Here is a 19474-nt window from a genome sequence, read left to right on the forward strand (position 1 = left end):
CCCACATAATGAACCAGACCGCGCTCCTCTCCGTACCTTGAGCTCTAGACAAGTAGGAACAAGCTACTGGCCCGAGCCCGCCACGCCAGAGGCCTTCTGCGCCGCCGGCCCCGGCCAGCCAGTGCCCTCCAGCTGGCAGAGGGGCCCGGGGCAGCCTGGAGATAAGACACTGACTTCCTCCCGGCAGCTCAAGTCTGGAGTGGGGAGTGGGAGGGCGGGGAAGAGTCTGCGATTACAGGCAGAGGAAAGGCAGGACAGCGGTTTCTCACGCGGGCACCCTACGCCTGGATTCTTCCAATTGGGCCCAGTCACCTGCTTTGACCAGCTGCTTTGGACGCAACAAAGACTTCTGACCAGAGCCGTCAACTCTGTGAACGGTGGCGAGGGACTTGTGATGTGGGTGATTCATGACACAGAGAGTCAAAGTGTCGGTTCTACTTGATTTGGAGATAAAGGCTGATTCTTTTTTCCCCCTTTTTTCAGCCCTCAGGCTGAGGTACCTTTCTAATTCTGTGAAGTTTGGACAATACTGAAATATGCTGGCCTTCCCCAGACACTCCCTGATGACTGGAGGAAGCAGCTAGAAGACAGGCCACAAAATTAACCCCTTTCTACTCGCCCATTCTAACCCCCTTCAAGGAAAGGAAGAGTTACCTGTATCAAATCTCTGCCAACAGCTGAACAGCACTGGGGGGTGGGGTCTGTGCTCACGGACTCTTACCTTTTTCAGCTTGCCGCTCTTTGTCCCCACAAAAACCACGCTGTAGCCGTTGTAAACGTAGGAGGCCACTGAGGTCATGCGGTCCCGACTGGTGGTATAAAGGGTCAGGCCCTCCACTGGAGTTGAGCCTCCTAGCGGCTGGTTGATGTCCAGTCCACAGAAGTTGTCATCGATGGGGACGGGCTGGAGGGAAGGGAGGGAATTGGGGTAAATGAGAGCAGAAGAAGGGCAGTCTCCTTACACTAGCCCACACCCAACCGCTAGCCCGAGGACACCAGGCCTCAGAAGGTACACATGTGAGGTTCAGGAACCTAACACATGCCTCCAACGAAAACATGTCACCAAATGATTCATAAATCCTACGCCGGCTCCCGTGAAGCCAGACAGAGGGGTCTGCAGGCTTCCTCGCACTAAACCCCAGCCCCTCATGCACTCTTCTGCCAAGAGATCCGGGGCCATCTAGAAAGATGACTGCTTAAACTCATTGTCTGGTCATTTCCATGTCCTCCATGTCCCTGGGGACCATATCCTTCTATTTAGACAGGGGAGACTCAGTCTGGAGGCAGCATCACAGGATTTCTATCAGCTGGAGAGGGTTTCTTGTTTGTGTTTTGGGCTGCCAGGCCTCGTCTCCCTTTGGGTGTAAGGCATTGCAAGCTATCCCAACATTCATCAGATCGGACACTGAGGATAGACTGAAAAGGATCATCATAATATGGGGCAGGTCCTTATACTTTGGAAAAGTTACTCCATCTGCATACACCTCCATTTCTTCATTCGTCATACTGTTTGACCATTTTTCTGAGAAAATTATTGGGGAGCAAATGGAAGAATCCATTCCTTAGTTTTGTTAAGCTGTACAACGGTTTCCGCTACTGTACACTCTAGTCTTTAGCCATGTCTATGGGGACAGGAATACAAGACAATGCCGGAGGTGGTCTCCTTCCTGTCTGAAGGGACTGCTGGTGTGCCCAGATAAAGAGTATTTTTCAGGAGCCACTAGGGCACCTTAGAAAGACCACCCTGAGCCAATGAAAAATGAGCTTACCCCAAAGTAGAAAGACCTGAATTCTAGCCTCTGCTCACCTGCTAAGTGGCTGTGTAAACCTAGAACAGTAATGAACTCTCTTGGACTTGTTAAATGGGAAAGTAAATGGATTATTTCTAAGATCTCACTCAGTTGCAAGAAAAAAGAAGAAGAAGACCACATGCTTCCTAAGGATGGGGGCTGCCGAGGGGCTCGTCCTGCCGGCACAGCTCCTAGCCTGGAGCTGGGTCACGATGGGTCCCCTGAGATACTCAGGCTGACTGTTTAACCAGGAATCCTGTGGGCAGAGGCTGCAGACCCCGGGCCAGGAAGAACCCCGAGAAGCTGTTCCTCCTGGGTCTGAAAAGGCATCCCAGAGGAGGAAGGAAATGACTGTTGTGGGAAACATAGAAAGCATTAGGGAGAAACCTGTAAGCTGCTCCCTTCAGCTTCCTCCTCTCACCCTCACCGGGGGAAGAACAGGCTAGGGCATCACTCACTGACAGCTGACTTCCTTGGAAAAAATGGTTTATGAGCCAGGGCATGTGATGGCTAAACTGGGGACTTCCCTTCTGCTCCCTTCTCAGATCAAGGGAATAGAGCCTTGTGAGGAATCTTGTGATTCCTTGGGGTTCTCCAGAGAGCAGCTGCCCTGACTCTGGTGGGAAAGGTGGAGCTGCTCTTGTGTGTGTCTGAGTGTACGGTGAGTGTGTGTGTGTGTGTGTGTGTGTGTGTGTGTGTGTGAGAGAGAGAGAGAGAGAGAGAGAGAATGTATGCATTCTTTAGCAAAGGGACCGACATTCAGGTTAAGGGTGACCTTGAACCACTAGAGAAAAGGGAGATACATCAGAAGGCATAAGCTCCTCAAGAAGGGAGTGAGGCAGTGCCAAGCTGGGCCGCTCATGAGGGATGACAGTGCACTTGTCTGCAGTCAGTAGCATCACACTGGTGGCCTGAACTTGGCCATGGTGGGATTATTTACACCCTGGAAATCACCAAATGCTTCTAATCAAGTGTCCCCACCCCGACCCCTCTCCCTGCATAGAACCAGCTATTTAATGTTGACTAGCCCAGCACTAGACCCAATGATGGAAATTTCTAGCTTCCAAGAAAGGCAGGTCAGAGGAATCAGTTACCGCTTTTTATATTTTTTGCTTTTCTTTCTCATCCCTACACCGTAGGCAGCAGGTACCCTGGTAAGACTTAAGAAATCTGAACTGTAGTCCTGTTGCTCCCACTATCCAGCCATGTGACCTGGATTTGTCACAAACCCTCTCTGAACCTCTGTGAGGCGAAAGGATTGGACCAAATGATGGTCAAGCTTTCTTTAGCTCTTAAAGTCCTCGATTCAGGGCTTCAGTTTCCTTCCCACTTTCTCCAGGGGCTGGTAAGGCTGCAGAGTCTGGGCACAGGCAGAGACCAAGACCATTTCTGAGAAATGACAGCAAAAAAAAACCAAAAACAAACAAAAAAAACCTGGCCATGATTGTGGATTTCTCTACACCCTTCCTGATTCTAGAATCTCCAGACCTGAAAGGGAGATATTTTTTTCCAGAAGCTCAGCCCTTGGAGTTGACTGGCATTTCTTTCTCTCTTCTCTAAATTGTCAGGGGTTTCCAAATATCTGATGTCCCTTTATTTTTGCTCAAACGGTGAGAGCTTGAAGTATGGCTTCCCTTAGTAGCAGCAGGGCCGGACAGAAGGAGCTTGGACTAAGAAGTCGTATGGGCTGAGCGGAACTCAAATCCCTGCTTTGTCATTAGAGTTGTGTAGATGTAAGCAATTTAGTTAGTCTCTGTGAGCCTTTGTTTTTCTATCTGCTAAATGAGGATGATCCTCTTTGCTTCACAGGGTTATACCGAGGATCAAATAAGGTAACACTTCAATTGCCCGGCTCGGTCTTCAGCTCGGTCTTCAGCACACAGCTTCCATTCAGTGAGTGACAGTCCTCTTTCTCGTCCCTCTTCTGGGCACAAAGCTCAAGCCCTTCATCTGAGGCATGTTAGTCCAGAGATTATGCTAAAATTAAACTGTGGGACCACAGCTTCACTGACCCATCCCTCGCCCTCCTGAAGGGCCACCAAATGTTTCTGGATCCCCAGGTCTGGAACCCCTGAGACTGTCGGGATTTTAAGCAGCAACTCGTATTCCAGCTTCTCTGCCCGCACTGCTGCAAAGGTTGCACCCAATGATCACGACTGTCAGGGATGGGACAAGGGGATTGATGAGGGGCTATTCTCTCAGGTCCTGTCCCACCGACTGTCACCTCTCTCCCAGTGCCTTTGCTGCTCTTTGGTCACTAGCCCGGGCTTGTCTCTCTGCAAGCCACTGGAGCCAGAGAAGGGTGTAGGCTTCCTCTTCGCTCTGGCTCAGAAGCAGGCAGGAATCAGCAGTTTCCTCCTGACAAGGCCCCCGCTGGGCATTGGGAACCAGGCAGGACTCTGGAAGGGGGTTAACCCTTGCGTTTCCTCTCCACCTCTCCTGATTGGTTGGAGACCATAAGTTATAGAATATCAGTGCTGTAAAGAATTTTGGAGATTATCTAGTTCAGCCTCCTCATTTAATATAAGTGAAATAACACGGGTGCCTGGGTGGTGCAGTCGGTTAAGCATCTGACTCTTGGTTGTGTCTCAGGTTGCAATCTCAGGGCCCTGATCTCGGGATTATGAGATCGAGTCCCTCGTCGGGCTCCATGTTCATCCGGAAGTCTGCTTGAGATTCTCTCCCCCTGCCCCTCTGGCCCCTGTGCGCTCTCTCTCTCTGTCTCTCTAAAATAAATAAATAAATGAATGAATGAGTCTTTTTAAAAAAGTGAAATAAGAGCAAATAACTGGTTCTGGGTTATTATGATTAATATTAACAATCTACCTGCCATTTATTGAAGGCTTATTATGTGTCAAGTATGGTGCTAAGCATTTTATATACATTTTCTATTTGATCTCCCTAATAGTCATAAAAAGAGGGTATCATTATCTCTATTTTAAAGATGAAACATTACAGCTCAGACCAAACACATGGCTTGCCCAAAGTCACAGAGTTTTAAGTGGTAGAACTGGTTTTTAAATACAAATCCGCTGGACTTCAAAGTCTACTGTCTTAACCACTATCTTATCATACCAAGCAAACAACGGTGTGAACAGAAGCATAGATGAGGCATGACCTGTTTTCTCACTTTAGGAAGTGGTTCTTGGTTCCAGTAGCGGGCACCCTCAAGTTAGGGAACTCAAAAGGCCATACGGGGCTCTTGGTCTCAGATTTTTCCCCAAGCTGCAGATCCAGAGTCCACCACACTTTGCACAGAAATCTGTCTTGGCACCTGTCACCCGTCCTGATAGGTAACTAACGATGGTAAGCCTAATGCAGTGCTAATCTTTGCCGTGTATTATCTCATCTGATCATCCCATGAGGTAGGCATTAGGATCCCCGTTTCACAGATGATAATGTAGAGACTTAAATTACTTTTGAAGCCAGGAAGCAGCACGGATAGTATTTGGACTGTGATCTTTGTCTCTGAGGCCTAAACTCCTAGCCACTGTATTACGTTGCCAGTATCTGCCTCTCTCTCCCTCTCCTTTTCTCTCTCTCTCCCACTAGATTATGACACATGTGAGAGTACTTATCACGTCTTTTTATGTGTGCATCCCCAGTGCCTGGGACGGTGTTAGGCACTCAGAACATCTTCAGTACTCTCTTGTTAAATGGATGGATGGGTGGGTGGATGGAGGAGAGATGGGTGGGTTGATGGAGGAGAAATGGATGGATAGAGGGAGGGATGAATGGATAGATGGATAGATGGATGGGTGATGAATGGATGGAGTGAGGGGTGGATGATGGATGGACAGATGGATGGACGGATCATGGTGACCACTTAGATGGCAGCATCCTGGCCCTCTTTCAGGGCAGTGCTCATCGCTGTTGTTCTTGTATCTTCTGTCCTTAGGTCTGGATTCCGAGCTTCCCTTCCTCTCATCTTTTCTTTTTGCCCAGACTCTGGATTCTTTTTCCCTAGTTTTCAATCTACCAGTCCAGCTTGACTCCTTTCCCTCTCCTCCGACTTACATATCTCCCTGACTACTTGACACCGGCACCTGGCTTCCCAGTGGTCTACAAAGCCCTCCATGTGCACAATCTGGTTCCCGTCATCACCCACTGGCATCAATACTTACCGTCCTTTCCCCCACATGCCCCGATCCCATGCCCTGATCCCACATGCTCCCTACCTCTTCACACACACCAAGCAAGACCTGAATTTTTTGCCCTTGCCGCTCCCTCTGCGGAATGTTTTCCCCGGATATCAACATGACTCACTTCCTCACCTTCCTCAGTCTTTGCTCAAATGCCACTTTTTCAATGAACCAATCTTCTTGGGTACGGCCCCTCCCTCTTCCCTGCTTTATTTTTCTCTACAGTAATTACTGCTGTCTGACAGCCTACACCTCTTATGTGTTTCTTTGTCTCCCCTCACTCTGAAAGTGCCACTAAGGCAGGGCGCTTGGCTGGCTGGGTCACTGCGGAAGCCGGCAGGGCCTACAAGGGCACCTGCTATGCGTTTTTGGAACAACTCAGTGGATCAACGCACACACTCCAAGTGTTGGGTCTAGGTCAGGCTCTGTGTTCCTGGTTATAACCAGATAACAGGAACCTAAAACCCCTCTCATCTGAGGCCCTGGGTGGTTGGGAACAGGTTGGTACCACGGGTCACCCGCCGGAAAATGGAAGGCCAGTGGCGCATCAGGAGGAGGGGGAGGGGAGTGTCTCCTTACCGCCTTGGTGCACTGGACGTCCTTCCCCAGCAGCCAGTTGAGCTCCAGGTTGCCCTCCCCCTGGTAGCAGGACTGCAGGCGCTCCTTGATCTGCAGGTTGATGGCCCGAATGGGAAAGGCACAGAGGGCAGAGTCATCCGGCGGGTGGTGATACTGCTTCTGCCCTTTGGAGAAGACGGCGAAGAGCACGTCATCGTGGCTGCTGATGTTGAAGGCCTGGGCCAGGGAGTCCCCGGGTTTGGCGAGGTAAGCGGCCTGGAGGAGGCGGTACTCCACGCCCGCCCGCGTGCAACCAAAGGGCAGGGACACGTACGAGTGGAACTTGGGGTCGTCCTGGCAGAGGCGCACGATGCGGGATGTGTAGAACAGGTCCCCCGCCGAGTTGATGGCCACGCCCTCGGGGGTCTCGGGCTGCACCGTCAGGAAGTAGACGAAGCCCCCGCTGGCGAAGCCATAGATGTAGAAGATGTCGAAGTGGGAGACCAGGGCCAGGGTGTCGGAGGGGATCTTGATGAGCGAGGAGACGAAGTCGCTGTGTAGCTCGTAGTCGAGCATGGCAGAAGACTCAGGGTCGCGGGGCAGCTTCCGGCTGGACAGGGTGGGGAAGTAGTCCTGCTTGCCGTCCACGGCGGTGCCGATGAACAGCTTGCCGTCCTCGCCGTCCGAGCGCACGATCACGCCGTACATCGTGCCGGTCTTGTTGACGCTGGACAGGTAGTGCTCCTTCTTGTGCGACGGCTCCACCAGGATGAACAGGTCGTCCAGCCGCAGCAGCTTGCACACCCCCTGGTAGAGGCTGCCGCAGGCCAGCAGGCGGTTCTCCGAGTAGTCGATGATGAGCAGCTTGTTGACGTTGTTGGTGAGGGTCAGCACCTCGCTGCAGGGCTGCACGATGAGGGGTGGGTAGCACGACTTGTTGTCCTCTTCCGGCCCCGTCTTGTGAGCCACCTGGATGGTCAGGTTGCCCGTCAGCTTGTACACCCGGTTGATGGCCCCCACGTACACCGCCCCTGTGCCTCGGTGCACCGTCAGGTGGTTGAAGGTCCAGTCCCGGTTCTCCGAGTGGAAGGTGCTGAACGGAGGCATGCCAGCGGCCCCGGGGGCCAGCAGCACCCAGACCACAGAGAGCAGGACCACCGACCAGCTGTCAACCTCTGCAGCCCGGGGCCAGGGCCTCCTCTGTTCCATCCTGAGCAGGGCGGGCAGGAGGACACTGCGCCTCTCAGTTCTCATCTACTCCGCCTTCCTGGGCTGGCCCTCACATGGTTCTGGAAAACACAAGGCAGAGTGGTCAGAGGGGAAAAGAAATCCTGTGAAGAGGGAAGAGGATGACTTGACCCGGGGTCCCAACCCCGGCTCGCTCTGAGTCTCTTCCTTCTGTATTTTGGTGTTTCTATTTTTAATACACTTTCCCCCTCTTTGGGATGTTCAGGGAATCCTGTCATCTATTTTGGTCTCCAGCCTTGATGCTGTAAAATACTTTCCTTTTTTTTTTAACTTTACAAAGCATCTCTATTTCTGTCTTCTTGAGACATCGTTTTTTATCTATCAGAGAGGTTAAAAGACTGTTTAAGTCCACCCAGCCAGTCGATCCGAGTGTCGGCACTAAAGCCGGTCTTCCCTACCCAGGTGTCACGTCTGTCCTCTCCCGGTCGAGTGGAAATTTCTCCAGTTTTTGAAAAGCTTGTTTAGAAGGCCCTCTTCTCAGCTCTCCAGGTCAACTACTCCCAGAGCCTGATGTGGCCAATAAAATTCCTTCTTATTTCCGACTACCCAGCCCCTCGCACTGCCGCATTTCAGTGCCGTCTCAGGCTCTGTCCTCCACAGGGAAGGAGAGCTGTTCGTTCTGAAAAACGGTGCCCCCCGCGGCCCCTCAGACTCGTCCTCTCCAGAAACAAGAATCCCTGAGAGTGAGCTGTTGAAACTTGTTAGAGAAGTGAAATACGGGGAGCCTGACAGGACTGGGGTTCTCAGGTGTGCCATTCAGGGGCCTGAATGGCCCTGGGGAGAAGGGCGAATACCCCTCCCCCTCCAACAGCCTGCTTAGGGACAAGGGGATGGTGTCACCATGGTTCCAGTGAGCAGGCGGCCAGGTCTGGCTGAAATTGCTTCCACTTCGGCTTCTCTCCCGGTGAAGCACGGGAGGAACCGACCTCCTTGCTGAGGGGGACTGGCTCCCTGAGTCCGGCCTGAGCCATCTGGGCAAGAGTTCTGGGCTTCAAACATGTGGGGAGAAGCAAAGGGAGACCAGTCGATGGTTGCTCTCATTCCAGCCACTGCGGGGGCCCCGTGACAGTTTAAGGATGCCTGAAGTCCATGCCTGTCCTCCCTGAAGCCCAGTCACTCTCTTGTCCCGTCTCCTCTGCTCCTTCCCCTCTGACCCCAGGTCTGAAAGCTTTTCTGTATTCTAAGGAAGCTGCCAGAAGGGCAAGGTGGGGCTCCTATGGGAGCTTCCAGACTCCTGGGCAGAGAGGATGGGAGAGTAGAGCTGGTGCCATCTCTGAGGGCACTGCCTCTGATTTCCAGGGACAGGGACAGCAGCAGCAGCAGGAGGAGGCAGTGAGCTGTCTGGCCGAGAAATCTGCTCTCTAGCTGGACAGACTGTCCGGCAACCTTCTCAGACAAGTCCAGACATAACTCTGGAAAGGAGTGGAAACGCCCAAACTAAGGATGGAGAATTTGCTCCAAGGCGGCTTAGGAGAGTCGTGTCTCCTTCAACTCCTCTCTCCTGCACGCCCCCCCCCCCCCCAATCTGGCTGGAATGGGGTAGAATTAGAACAGGCGCCACCATGGAAATCCACAGTTTTGCTCTGTATCTTTAGAATCGCTCCTCCTCGAGGCCTTGACAGCCACCATGGAGCCAGAGGGAGGCCCCACCTGACCACCCTCCTCGAACCAGGCTCCACTGGGGTGTTCTGGGGTGACTCACGAGGCCCCAGGCTTCCTTGGAAAGAGGAAGGCAACAGCGGCATGAGGCCCAGGCTGACCTCAGCGACTCCGACCCAGCCCTTCCGGCCCCACGCGCGCACCAGCAAAGCCTCCCGACAGACAGGGTTTTGGGCTTTCGGTTTGAAAACCAGAGGTTATTTTTAGTGACGTCCTGGGGCCGGTAGCAGGACGTGAATTCCTCAAGAGGAGCTGTGGAAAGGAAATAACAGAAGCCTCACATTCTCCAGCTGGAGCGGGAATGACAAGAGACCATTCCGGCCGTGCCCCTCTCTCTGGGCAGGAAAGCTCCTCTGGCCACGCGGAGGGCAGAATGTCCCCTGAAGAGCTGTGAGGAAGGCCGTGGAAGTGTCCCCACCCTGCACTTGGGGTTTGGTCTTTTAGAAAGTGCCCTTAGGCTCCCTGGTCCTGGGCTGAACATTGCACCCCTGCCTTTGCCACGGCACACACTCCACATAAACATGCTTAGCCCATGGCTGGAGGAAGAAGGTCCTGGTAGCAGAGACAGCACCAAAGCACACGGTGTGAGGTTAAGATCAGCCATCTCAGCCCCCTGCCCACTCTCCTCCTGAGGCACAATTTGAATAGTGAGTGGCTTTTGTTAGGCACAATTTGGGGACAAGCCGGGCTCTGGGGCAAGTCAATCTCACCTCCTTTTCTGGCAGAACGGGGGAATGACTGAAGGTATCTCTCAGGTTGTCACGAGAGAGAATGAGATGATGTGGGGAACCTCTTAGCATGGCGCCTGGGACACAGTGAGTGCTCAGTGAGGGCCCACTGTTACTATGATCACCGAAGCCTCCCCAGGAGACTGCACTTCAGGAATCCTGCCAGAGCTCCTGAGCTCCCTTTTTGCTCAGATTCTTCCTTTTCATGGGAATAAACATTGTGGGTAGACCGTGAAGCCCAGGTCTCCCTGACCCAGTGAAGGTGCTCAATCTGGGAAGCCTAGGTCAGGGGAAAGGGAACAGATCCAGAGTGATTTTCTCTATCATACTACTGCACACGTCCCAACGTTGCCTCTCAGCAGCCTGCAGGGAGACTGGTGGAAGTGTGTTTCCTTTAGTTTCTAGAGTTTGTCATTGAGACTGTGGTCCTGGTAAGGCTGGTTGGGCCAGGAGTTCTCACTAGACCACTATACTGGCCTGCTTAACTCTTATTCCTTAATCACATCTATTCTGGGACCGATGGCTCCTGGGACCTTCTGCCCTTGTAGCAGCAGGTACTGGTGCACAGGAGTCAAGAGGAGGCACGGTCTACAGTGCAGGGTTAGCAAGGGAGGCTCATGGTCCACTTTGGGAATGTGGCTCTCACAAGGACAACTGACTTAACAGCCAAGTTGAGAGCCTCCGTCACTCTGTGCCAAGGTTGATATTACCATTCCAAAGCAGGGCCCAGCTGGCAAGGATCAGGTCTCCTATCTGAGTTCAGAGAAAAGCAGAACATTTGTGCCTCTGCTGAGAGGTGGTGTGCTCTCATGGTTAAATGCCTGAGCTCTGAACTTAGCTGCTTGGGTTCAAACAGAGCTGACAGCTGTGTAAACTTGGTCAAGGTACTTAGCCATTCTGTGATGCTCAGTCCCCATCCATATAAAATGGGATTAGTAGTAGCATCTATCTCATAGGATTATGATGATGAAGTCAGTTAACACATATAACACACTTAGAATGATGTCCAGTCCATTTGAAACGTTCCAGAGACATTAGCCACTATTATTAATAATTTGTCAATATTTCCAGCTCTTCATGAACTCCGCCATTCCACGATCTCTCTTAGAATGAGTTTTCCAGCCTTGGTTTGGTAGAAGTCAGCAAACACGTGCCTATGAACTTGGTATAACCAGCATTGCTTCCCGATACCAACTATCTAACGTCAACCTGGGAGTTTTCCCTTAAGGACGTCTCCTTTCTGTCATCTCTCTCTGTGGCTGTGTGTGAAGTCAGTCTGTCACAGGCATTCTCAAGACCCAAAACTTGCCTGTTCTTTCTTTTCCCCGCCTCCTGTCCCCATTCAGGACACACTGCTCCTGGACATTCGCCCTCTCGGCCGAGCCTCTGAAGACCGGCCTCTGAAGACGTTTCACTCAGAGCACTCCTGATACCAAGGAGAGGCCACCCCTGGCTCTCTGGGAAGCAAGTATCCCTAAATATTTTATTCGGAGGGCTTGATGACACCATCTCCCTGATCAGGATTCAGGAGGCAGGTGTTGGTGACAGCCCGTGGAAGTATCTAATACCTTCGAGATCAGCTGCTGTAGGTGTCGGTGGCAAAGCAGGGAGGAAGCGACAATCAGGCACTCCCAGTTCAGCTCAGGGCAGGATCCTCTCCTCCCTGCCTACCCGCTCTGATGCCTCTTCCCAGGAGATCTGGGTGACACGCCTCTGTGCCTTCACTCCGTCTCCGTTATTGCAAAAGGAGCCAACAGGAAGAAGAGTTAGAGTCGGGGTACCATTTTTGCTAAATTGAGTTGAAGTTCATGATCATAGATCTCACACCCTTGGACCTTTCTGCAGCAACACCACCACCACGTTCTCCATTCTATTGTCACTGTCCCCACCTCTGTCACCACCACTTGGCTTGCACCGTCATCACGAGCATCCTCTTGCCTATGACATTCTTCATGACAATAACGGCAAAAGGTGCCTGTTATTACCACAGCACTGACTCGGTGGCTCTCACGGCCAGGATCCTGAGGAGCCAGATGGTGACAGAGCGAAGGTAAATGTGGCCGTGAGGCTGTGACGTCAGAGAAGGAGCTAGCTGCTGCTCTTGGCTTCCACTGTCACCTTTGTGGAAGGCGGAGGGCCGATCTTTGTTCCAACTCGCCTTTCTAATGAGTAGAGCCTATAAAGCAGGAATCTGAGCCAATGGTAAAGGAGATTATAAGATCACTCCAACTCACTTCTTTTCTCTTTTCTTTCTCTGTCTCTTCTCTCTTCCTTCCTTCTTTCCTTCCTTCGTCCTTCGTCCTTCCTCCCTTCCTTTCTTCCCACCTTCCTTCCTTCCTATAAAGAAACCACAGACCATGGAAAGAAAAAAACCAGTTGTCCAATGTGACCCAAAGTGAGTCACAGACACGCTAGACCTTTTGATAGAAAGTCCCGTGCTTCCTCTGCAGGTGAAAGGGTCCCAGGAGTCAGTTATGTTCCACCTCAAGACTGCCCCATTTGGGGCAAAGAAGGTGCCTTTGACGGTGGCAGTCCCCGGATGGGCAGAAGGGAGCCTGCCACTCAGCCTGGGCAGGGAGTGACTGTGCAGGGCAGACTCGAGGAGGTGAGGGATCGGGGCCGAGGGGGATGGGATGAAAGAGCCACTGTCAGCGGCTCCTTTCTGTGTCCCGAGGATGACCTCCTCTGACCTCCTCTAAGCCACAGCCGTTGTCACATCCGGGAATGGTACCCACGTTGTGACTCGGGAGCTGTGCTGTCCCAGCCACATCTTTCTGGGGTGCAGACAACCTCACAGACAGGTCAGAGGCAGTCTAAGTGACAGGAGGCCTCTTCTTCCCAAAGAGTCAGAACTGCAGCAGGAGAGACTAACGTTAGGTATTAAGGGGGACATCCTGTCTAGAGAGGATTCCTGGGCTTCATGCCAAGGAGACTATGGGCTCTTCTAACAGTTCTAATTTTCCCAGCAGCTGTGTAGGAAGACGTTTACCCAGAGGCAAGGGATTGGTCCCAGTGACCTCAGAAGTCTCCTCTGGGTTTAAGATTTCTATGAACTAAAGTCTATGAGGATAAAATGTCTGCATGTGCGATTCTGGGGGTCTGGCTTGTCCCCTGTGGGCGGCACGATCCTGAAGGACCTGTCATCATGTCATCTGTGCAGTCGTACATGCAAACATGCTGAACGTCACTCTGTCGAACACGGACCTCGGAGGTAGTCCAGGCACGTTGGGTAGCACAAGGTGAGCGAGAGGGCGAACGCAAAGGCCCTGGGTAATGCCGACAGCTGAAAGGCCTCAATTAGAGTGAAAGGAGTTATCTGGTATTTAAATAATTATTAGATTGAAGGAATAATCACGGGTTTGAGCTGATTTTTTCCCCACTGTCACCCTGATGGCGTCTATAATATTATTATTCAAATGCCCATGATTCTCATTGAGGAGAGACCAGGATGGAGAGGATAGAGTGGGGGAGGGGCGGCGAGCACGGAGGGGCTGGGGGAGGCTCATTTAATCTCCATGTGACAGGGCTGCAGGAGGTACGATTAGTCTTTTTCTTATTTCAGCTGTCACTCATGCACAGACACCGAAGATTGTTATTAGCGTATTTTATGCATGCGATTTAAAGGGAAAAGGGGGGGGGGCTGTGGGGAGAGGGAGAATTTCCTACCGAAAATAAAGGGACCAAAGGAACAATTTAGATGTCACTGCTGTACCAGCTGCGTGTGCTTCATTAATCGAATGTCATTTTTCCCCCAGACTCTGTGCTGTTATGTGAAGCTAAGTGACTATATCTGGCCCCTGAGCGAGAGGAAGAAGGTGAGGGGAGCCTGAGGGGGAAAACGGGCCTCTTGGCATCCGTCCCTGAGGAGGTGGAATGGAGGATACTGGATGATAAGGTGGCCCTACGGTGTGTGTTGAGACAACTTCTGGTGACAATTTCTAGCCACCTCCTCTCACTGTGAGCAGGGACATGCCCCACCTGTATGTGCCTGGGATTCCCGTCACAGGTGGGTGAGCAGAGCCAGTGGCCAAGCACTGGGGAGTAAGAGAAGGGAATGTGGTGGGGGGGCCCTAGGGGTTCCAATCGGCTGTGAAAGAGGAGCTCATGTTCCGGGCGGCGAGGCAGCGAGGGTCTGGGTGACCAGAGCTGTGTGTGGTTCTCTGCTCTGGATCCCACGTGATGACATGACAGCCAAGGATGACCTCTCAGACGGCACAGTGGGCAGAGGCAGAGTGACAGGGCAAAGTGCAGAGGCTGGGTTGTGCCAAAAAAGGCAGAAAGGCAGGCGTTCGGAGTTCCATCATGAACCCCCGCAATTTGTGTGGTGAAATCCTAACCCCCAGCGCCTCAGAACGCGACTGTATTTGGAGACGGTGACTTTACAGAGGTAATTAAATTAAAATGAGGTCATTAGGTTGGGCCCTAATCCAAATGACTGGTGTCCTAATAGGAAGGGGAAATTTGGACATAGAGGCCGACAGGCACAGAGGGAAGATCAAGCGGAGAGACACAGAGAGAGAAGACAGCCATCCAGAGGCCAAGGAGAAAGGCCTGGAACAGACCCTTCTCTCATGGCCCTTGGAAGGAGCCAGCTTTCCAGACACCTCGACTTACAGCCTCCAGAGCTGGGCAGTCATCCCACTGGTGGCACTTGGTTAGAGCAGCCCTAGGGAGCTAAGACAGCGGGGGCACGGAGAACATACTCCCCCATCTCCCATCGTGGTTCGGGGGGTTGTTCTTTTAAAGGAATTAGGCGTGTAGGCAGGCCCGTGCAGGCACGCGTGTCTGCATACGCCAACACAGGGCCCGGGCAGTAGACATGTCAATCTCCATGTCTCTGTGGGAACTGACGGCAGCAAACATCCTCTTTCACCCAGCGCCCAACTGAGGCCCAGAGACCTCAATGGCACTGCTTGTCACTGCTTTACCCCAGGGGATCAGAGATGGCATTTGCTGCCTCTAGCTCATGGAGCTCTTCCTGCGAGTGGCTCCTGTCCTCTCTGCTGCACCTGCCCAGAGGAGTAGGGGAGTCACCTGCAGGCCCCGAGAACCCTATGGGAAATTCTGTGCCTCCCTCCAGCTGACACCAGCTCCTCTCCCAGCTCTGTTATGGGACCACTGCCTTCTTTACCCCAGGTGATGGGTTTTCTGTTGCTTCCCGAAACCAGCCCCTCCCCCCGGCTCTCCCAGTGGGTTCCGATGGGGCCCTGGAAACCACACCAGCCCTCCCAGGGCCTTAGCAAAACATTCGGTGTTTGTCCTCTCCCCTCTAGGGCCATAAAAGCTTGGAGTTGTCTCCCTGAATTATGAAGGGTTCCAAAGACACGCACACACACACTCGAGGGGCGGTGGAGGGGAGGGGGCTCGGCTCCTTTCTGGGGCAGTGCCTGGGCTAGCTTCACAAAGTCAAAACAAGATTCATTACCCTGGGGCCAGGAGCAGGGAGATACACCGCCTGACCCTGCAGACCTGCCCCATATGTCATGGGCCTGTCAGAAATCTCCCAGAATTCCCTTTATTATCTAAAGGTCGCCCCCCGGGCAGCGCTGAGAGAGCCCATGGTCTAAACTAAACTCCAAGAGCAATCAATTTCAAGCAGCTGCCCGCCCCCGCCCCCCTTCCCACTCCCCTTCTGCAGGCTTTGCCCTCTTCAACCCCCTCTGGGGGATGGCCAAGGAGGAGCAAGCCTTGCCGTGGCCACCTCACCCTTGGGGCAGAAAGAATTGCGGCGAGTTAGCGGGACTCTGAGCATCAGGCCCTGGGAGCAAGCCCGCCCTGGGCACGGGGCCTTGAAAGGTCACTCGGCTTCTCCTGTGACTCTGAGCTGGCCCCTGCTTCAACCATCTGAGAAGTGGGGTCACTGTTCTGGTAGGCATTTTGGGATGAAAGAACAGAAAAAGGAATTCTCAGGCTCCTCCCAAAGGCAGGCTAGGCATCAACGTGGGGATGTGGCTTTGCTAAACTGAGTTGGATTCGTGCTAAGAGCCTTCGTACCCCGAGGGCCACGAGTAGCATAAGTCAGCCACTGCCCCTGCCATCTGTCTCCTATAGCAAAAATAATAAAGGGGAGCCGCCATTCTAATACTATTTATTAACCGGTTGCTAAGTGGCCCACGGTGCTAGATCCTTTGCATATGCAACGGAGAATTCTGTGATTACCCTGCAAGATGAGTGTTCTCCTCCCCATTTCACAGATGAAAAACCCGAATCTCGGCAAGACCGAATTACTAGACCAGGGTCATTCCACTAGGAAGCAGGACCTCCTGATGGCCATGCTTCCTCCACTATTCCACACTACCTACATATTTGGATGTTATTTTTCTTTTTTTTTTAAATTTTTTTTAAGATTTCTTATTTATTTATTTGACAGAGAGAGATCACAAGTAGGCAGAGAGGCAGGCAGAGAGAGTGAGAGGGAAGCAGGCTCCCTGCCGGGCAGAGAGCCCGATGTGGGACTCGATCCCAAGACCCCGAGATCATGACCCGAGCCGAAGGCAGCGGCCCAAACCACTGAGCCACCCAAAACCCTCTCGTCACTTGTCTGGGAAAACTCAGCAGAATGTTAAGGAAGACCGGGCAAGTGCTTTATTTCAAAGGTCAACACGTGAGACTCCCATTTTACTTTGGTACCGAAGCAGGGCCAGGGGTGGCAGAAGGGTGTGGGTTGGGATGATTGTTACAAGGTGGATTCTGAGGCTGTTTGGTGGCAAGAGGTCTGCTAGTTTGCAGTCACCTTTCAGAGACATTCCAGATGACCTTTCCAAGGAGCCCAGAGACGTATCTCCTGCCTTCTCATCCCATCCTTACTGTATACGGGAGAGCCATGGGGCTCTGGGGTTGAAATGGGACAGGAGAGCAGGACACAGGGTAGAAAGTACCCAACTAAATTGCTAAATAAATTACAGTTACCACACAATGGCATATTATGCTGCCATTAACTGTAATGTTTTCAAAGAATAATGACCCAGCTCCGATTCACAGTGGTGGGAGGGAAAGCAAGAGAAGAGGAGAGGAAGAAAGAACCCAAACAAAACACCAGGCATTCCTCTCAGCTCTCCGCCAGTGGCCTGGCCCCAAACCCCTCTCACTTTCCCGGCAAGCTGCCCAGTCTTGCCTCTCTTGGAGGAAAACTGCAATGGCCTTGGCCATTCCTGGCACGTCCTCCTTCTCTTGGGGACCCTCCTGCCTCTCTGCTACCCTACCCCATGGCTCCCAGAGCCGGCCACTGACCGCTGACGTGCTCCAGGGACAAGGAGCACTCCCCACCACTGCAGCTACGTCCTCACGGCAGGGAAAGGAGCCGCTGGGGCCAGATCAACGTGCGTTTCTTAAACCTCGTCCTTTTCCAGAAGTCAGGCTTCCCAAAGTTCTAGAGTGGGTCTCCTTACCGGCAAGCCTGGTGTCATCTCCCTGAGACATGTAAGACTGGCCCAGACTCTCCTCGAAGACGGACTCCAGTGAAAGCCACTGGCGGCGAAGATTTGGCCCCAGATGCCCTACCTGGTGTGCCTTGTCCTGCATCACTTCCTGTGCTTCAAACTCCTTGGCTATTGGCCAAGCCCATGGCCAGAGTGTGATATCCACCTATGGCAACTCCTTCTGCTGCCCAGATAGACTCAAGGCCGGACTGCTAAATCGCCAAGTTCAAGTTCTTCCCAAGCTGGCTCTTCTTTCTACAGCTTCCCCTCCCCCTCTCCCAGAGTGACTTCACTCCCAACGAACTGGTTCAGATGTTGAGTCCCCAGGACACCTTGCAGAGTTTCACTGCCACAGCCGCTCTCCCTGGAACACCTGTCTCCACAATCTTCTTGGCCTATCCAAACCCTGTGCATCCTTCAAAGCTTCAGGAAGCCTCGAGGACCTCCCCACCCCTCATCACCTCTCTTTCTTCCAAAGTCAGCCAGAAAGCATTGTTTTTAGGGCACGCTGTATTGCTGTTGCTGGATGTCTTGTTATGGGACTGTGTCCTACTCTCCATCGTATTAGAGGCTCTTAGGTAAGAGTCCAGGAATAATCCCTGGCTCTTCGGCATCCCGTGATGGGCAGCATGATGCCTCTCCCTCAGTTCTGTGCTCGGTCTGAGTCATGACAAGCAGGGGAGAGGGGACACAGGGATGCCCATGTGCTTTTCTCAGTGACGAGTCTGCCCTCCCACATGGCATGAACCAACACGCTTGGCTCCATGATTTGCCCTAACTGATGGAGGTAATGAAGAAGGGGGTGAACTGTTTGGGAAGGGTCCTGAATGTGGATCATCTTGAACCCGCTGGGGAAAGAGCCAATGTCACTGGGAGGTGGATGATGAGGGGCAGAAGGATGAAGAATGGCGGGGGAGGCCCCAGCTCTGTCGGTGAAGGACGTGCAACACAGGCGGACCTCGTGCAGGAACGGTCTTGGCAAGAGAGCTCCAAAGACCCAAACTGCCCAAGTTCACAGACCACACAAAATGCGTATAATAAGTGGCCAACTGACAGCAAGAGTGATCAGGAGCAGAGTGGGTGAGAATCTCTCTGGAAAGTTCCGGAACACAGGGCTCTTCCAGAATGGGGTCCAACTCATGGTGGTGCATGTGTGGCCAGGCAGCAGACACAGGGAAGACACTGTGGGCTTTGGGGCTCAGGTCTTGCTCAACCATTTCCTAGTCCGGTGACCTTGAACCTGTTATTTAACCATTTGGGCCCCGATGTCCCCAGCTGTGGAAGGACACCTCTCAGTGTCAATGAGACAATGGAGGTGGAAAGTATTCCGCAAACTCCACTGCTTTGAATAAACACCCGTGACCCTTGTTTCTGTTTTTGGAGAAACGCTGCACAAGGACATCACCCCCTTGACAGCAACCGGCTGCCCTGTGTGTGCTGGTGACAAAGGCTGGAGGCTGTGTGTCAGCCAGGTGATGCAAGATTCTTAGGACGGCGAAGCCTCTGAGATCCTGGCCTCTCAGGAGGAACTAGGTGCCACTGTCCCTTGTCACTTTTCTCCCCAGTCCCTGAGCCCCAGGCTTTCCAACTCACCTCCCACTTCCTCTGGTCCTGAGGGTGATTTAAGGGCCACTTCTGCTGCTCTTGGTGATTCACCCAGGTGCCCTTGGCAGGAAAGCAGGAGGGAAGGAGGAAAGTGGGAAGCTGGCCCTTGGGAGCGGAGGACCAGGAGCCTGTGCTGAAGACTGTCCCCAGGCTGGAGCTCCGCATTCTCCAGACTCTTCCCATACCGGGTCTGGCCACTCGGTAAAGTCCCCCCTCCCACCCCCACCTGATCCTCCCCTGCCTCTCTTCCTCTCCCGCGCTCTTCTGAACTGACAGCCAGCCTCCGAATACAAAGTTGTAACTCTTTTTTCAGAGGGAGCTTCTTA

At 52.7% G+C, this 19474-nt stretch overlaps 1 protein-coding gene across 1 annotated transcript in view; it reads right to left on the reverse strand.

The window, feature by feature from the left end:
- The window catches only part of PLXNA2 (plexin A2), a 210212-nt gene that overhangs the window by 177298 nt on the left and 13440 nt on the right, over positions 1–19474 (reverse strand). Inside the window, exons 2-3 of the mRNA XM_045982465.1 lie at positions 6512–7779; positions 722–904 (exon numbers count right to left, since the gene is read on the reverse strand). Coding sequence (XP_045838421.1) covers positions 722–904; positions 6512–7744 — 1416 coding nt within the window. The 5' untranslated portion in view covers positions 7745–7779. The remainder of the gene's footprint in view (positions 1–721; positions 905–6511; positions 7780–19474) is intronic.

The sequence above is a fragment of the Meles meles genome, chromosome 17, assembly GCF_922984935.1.
Source record: "Meles meles chromosome 17, mMelMel3.1 paternal haplotype, whole genome shotgun sequence".
Taxonomy (NCBI): Eukaryota; Metazoa; Chordata; class Mammalia; order Carnivora; family Mustelidae; genus Meles; species Meles meles.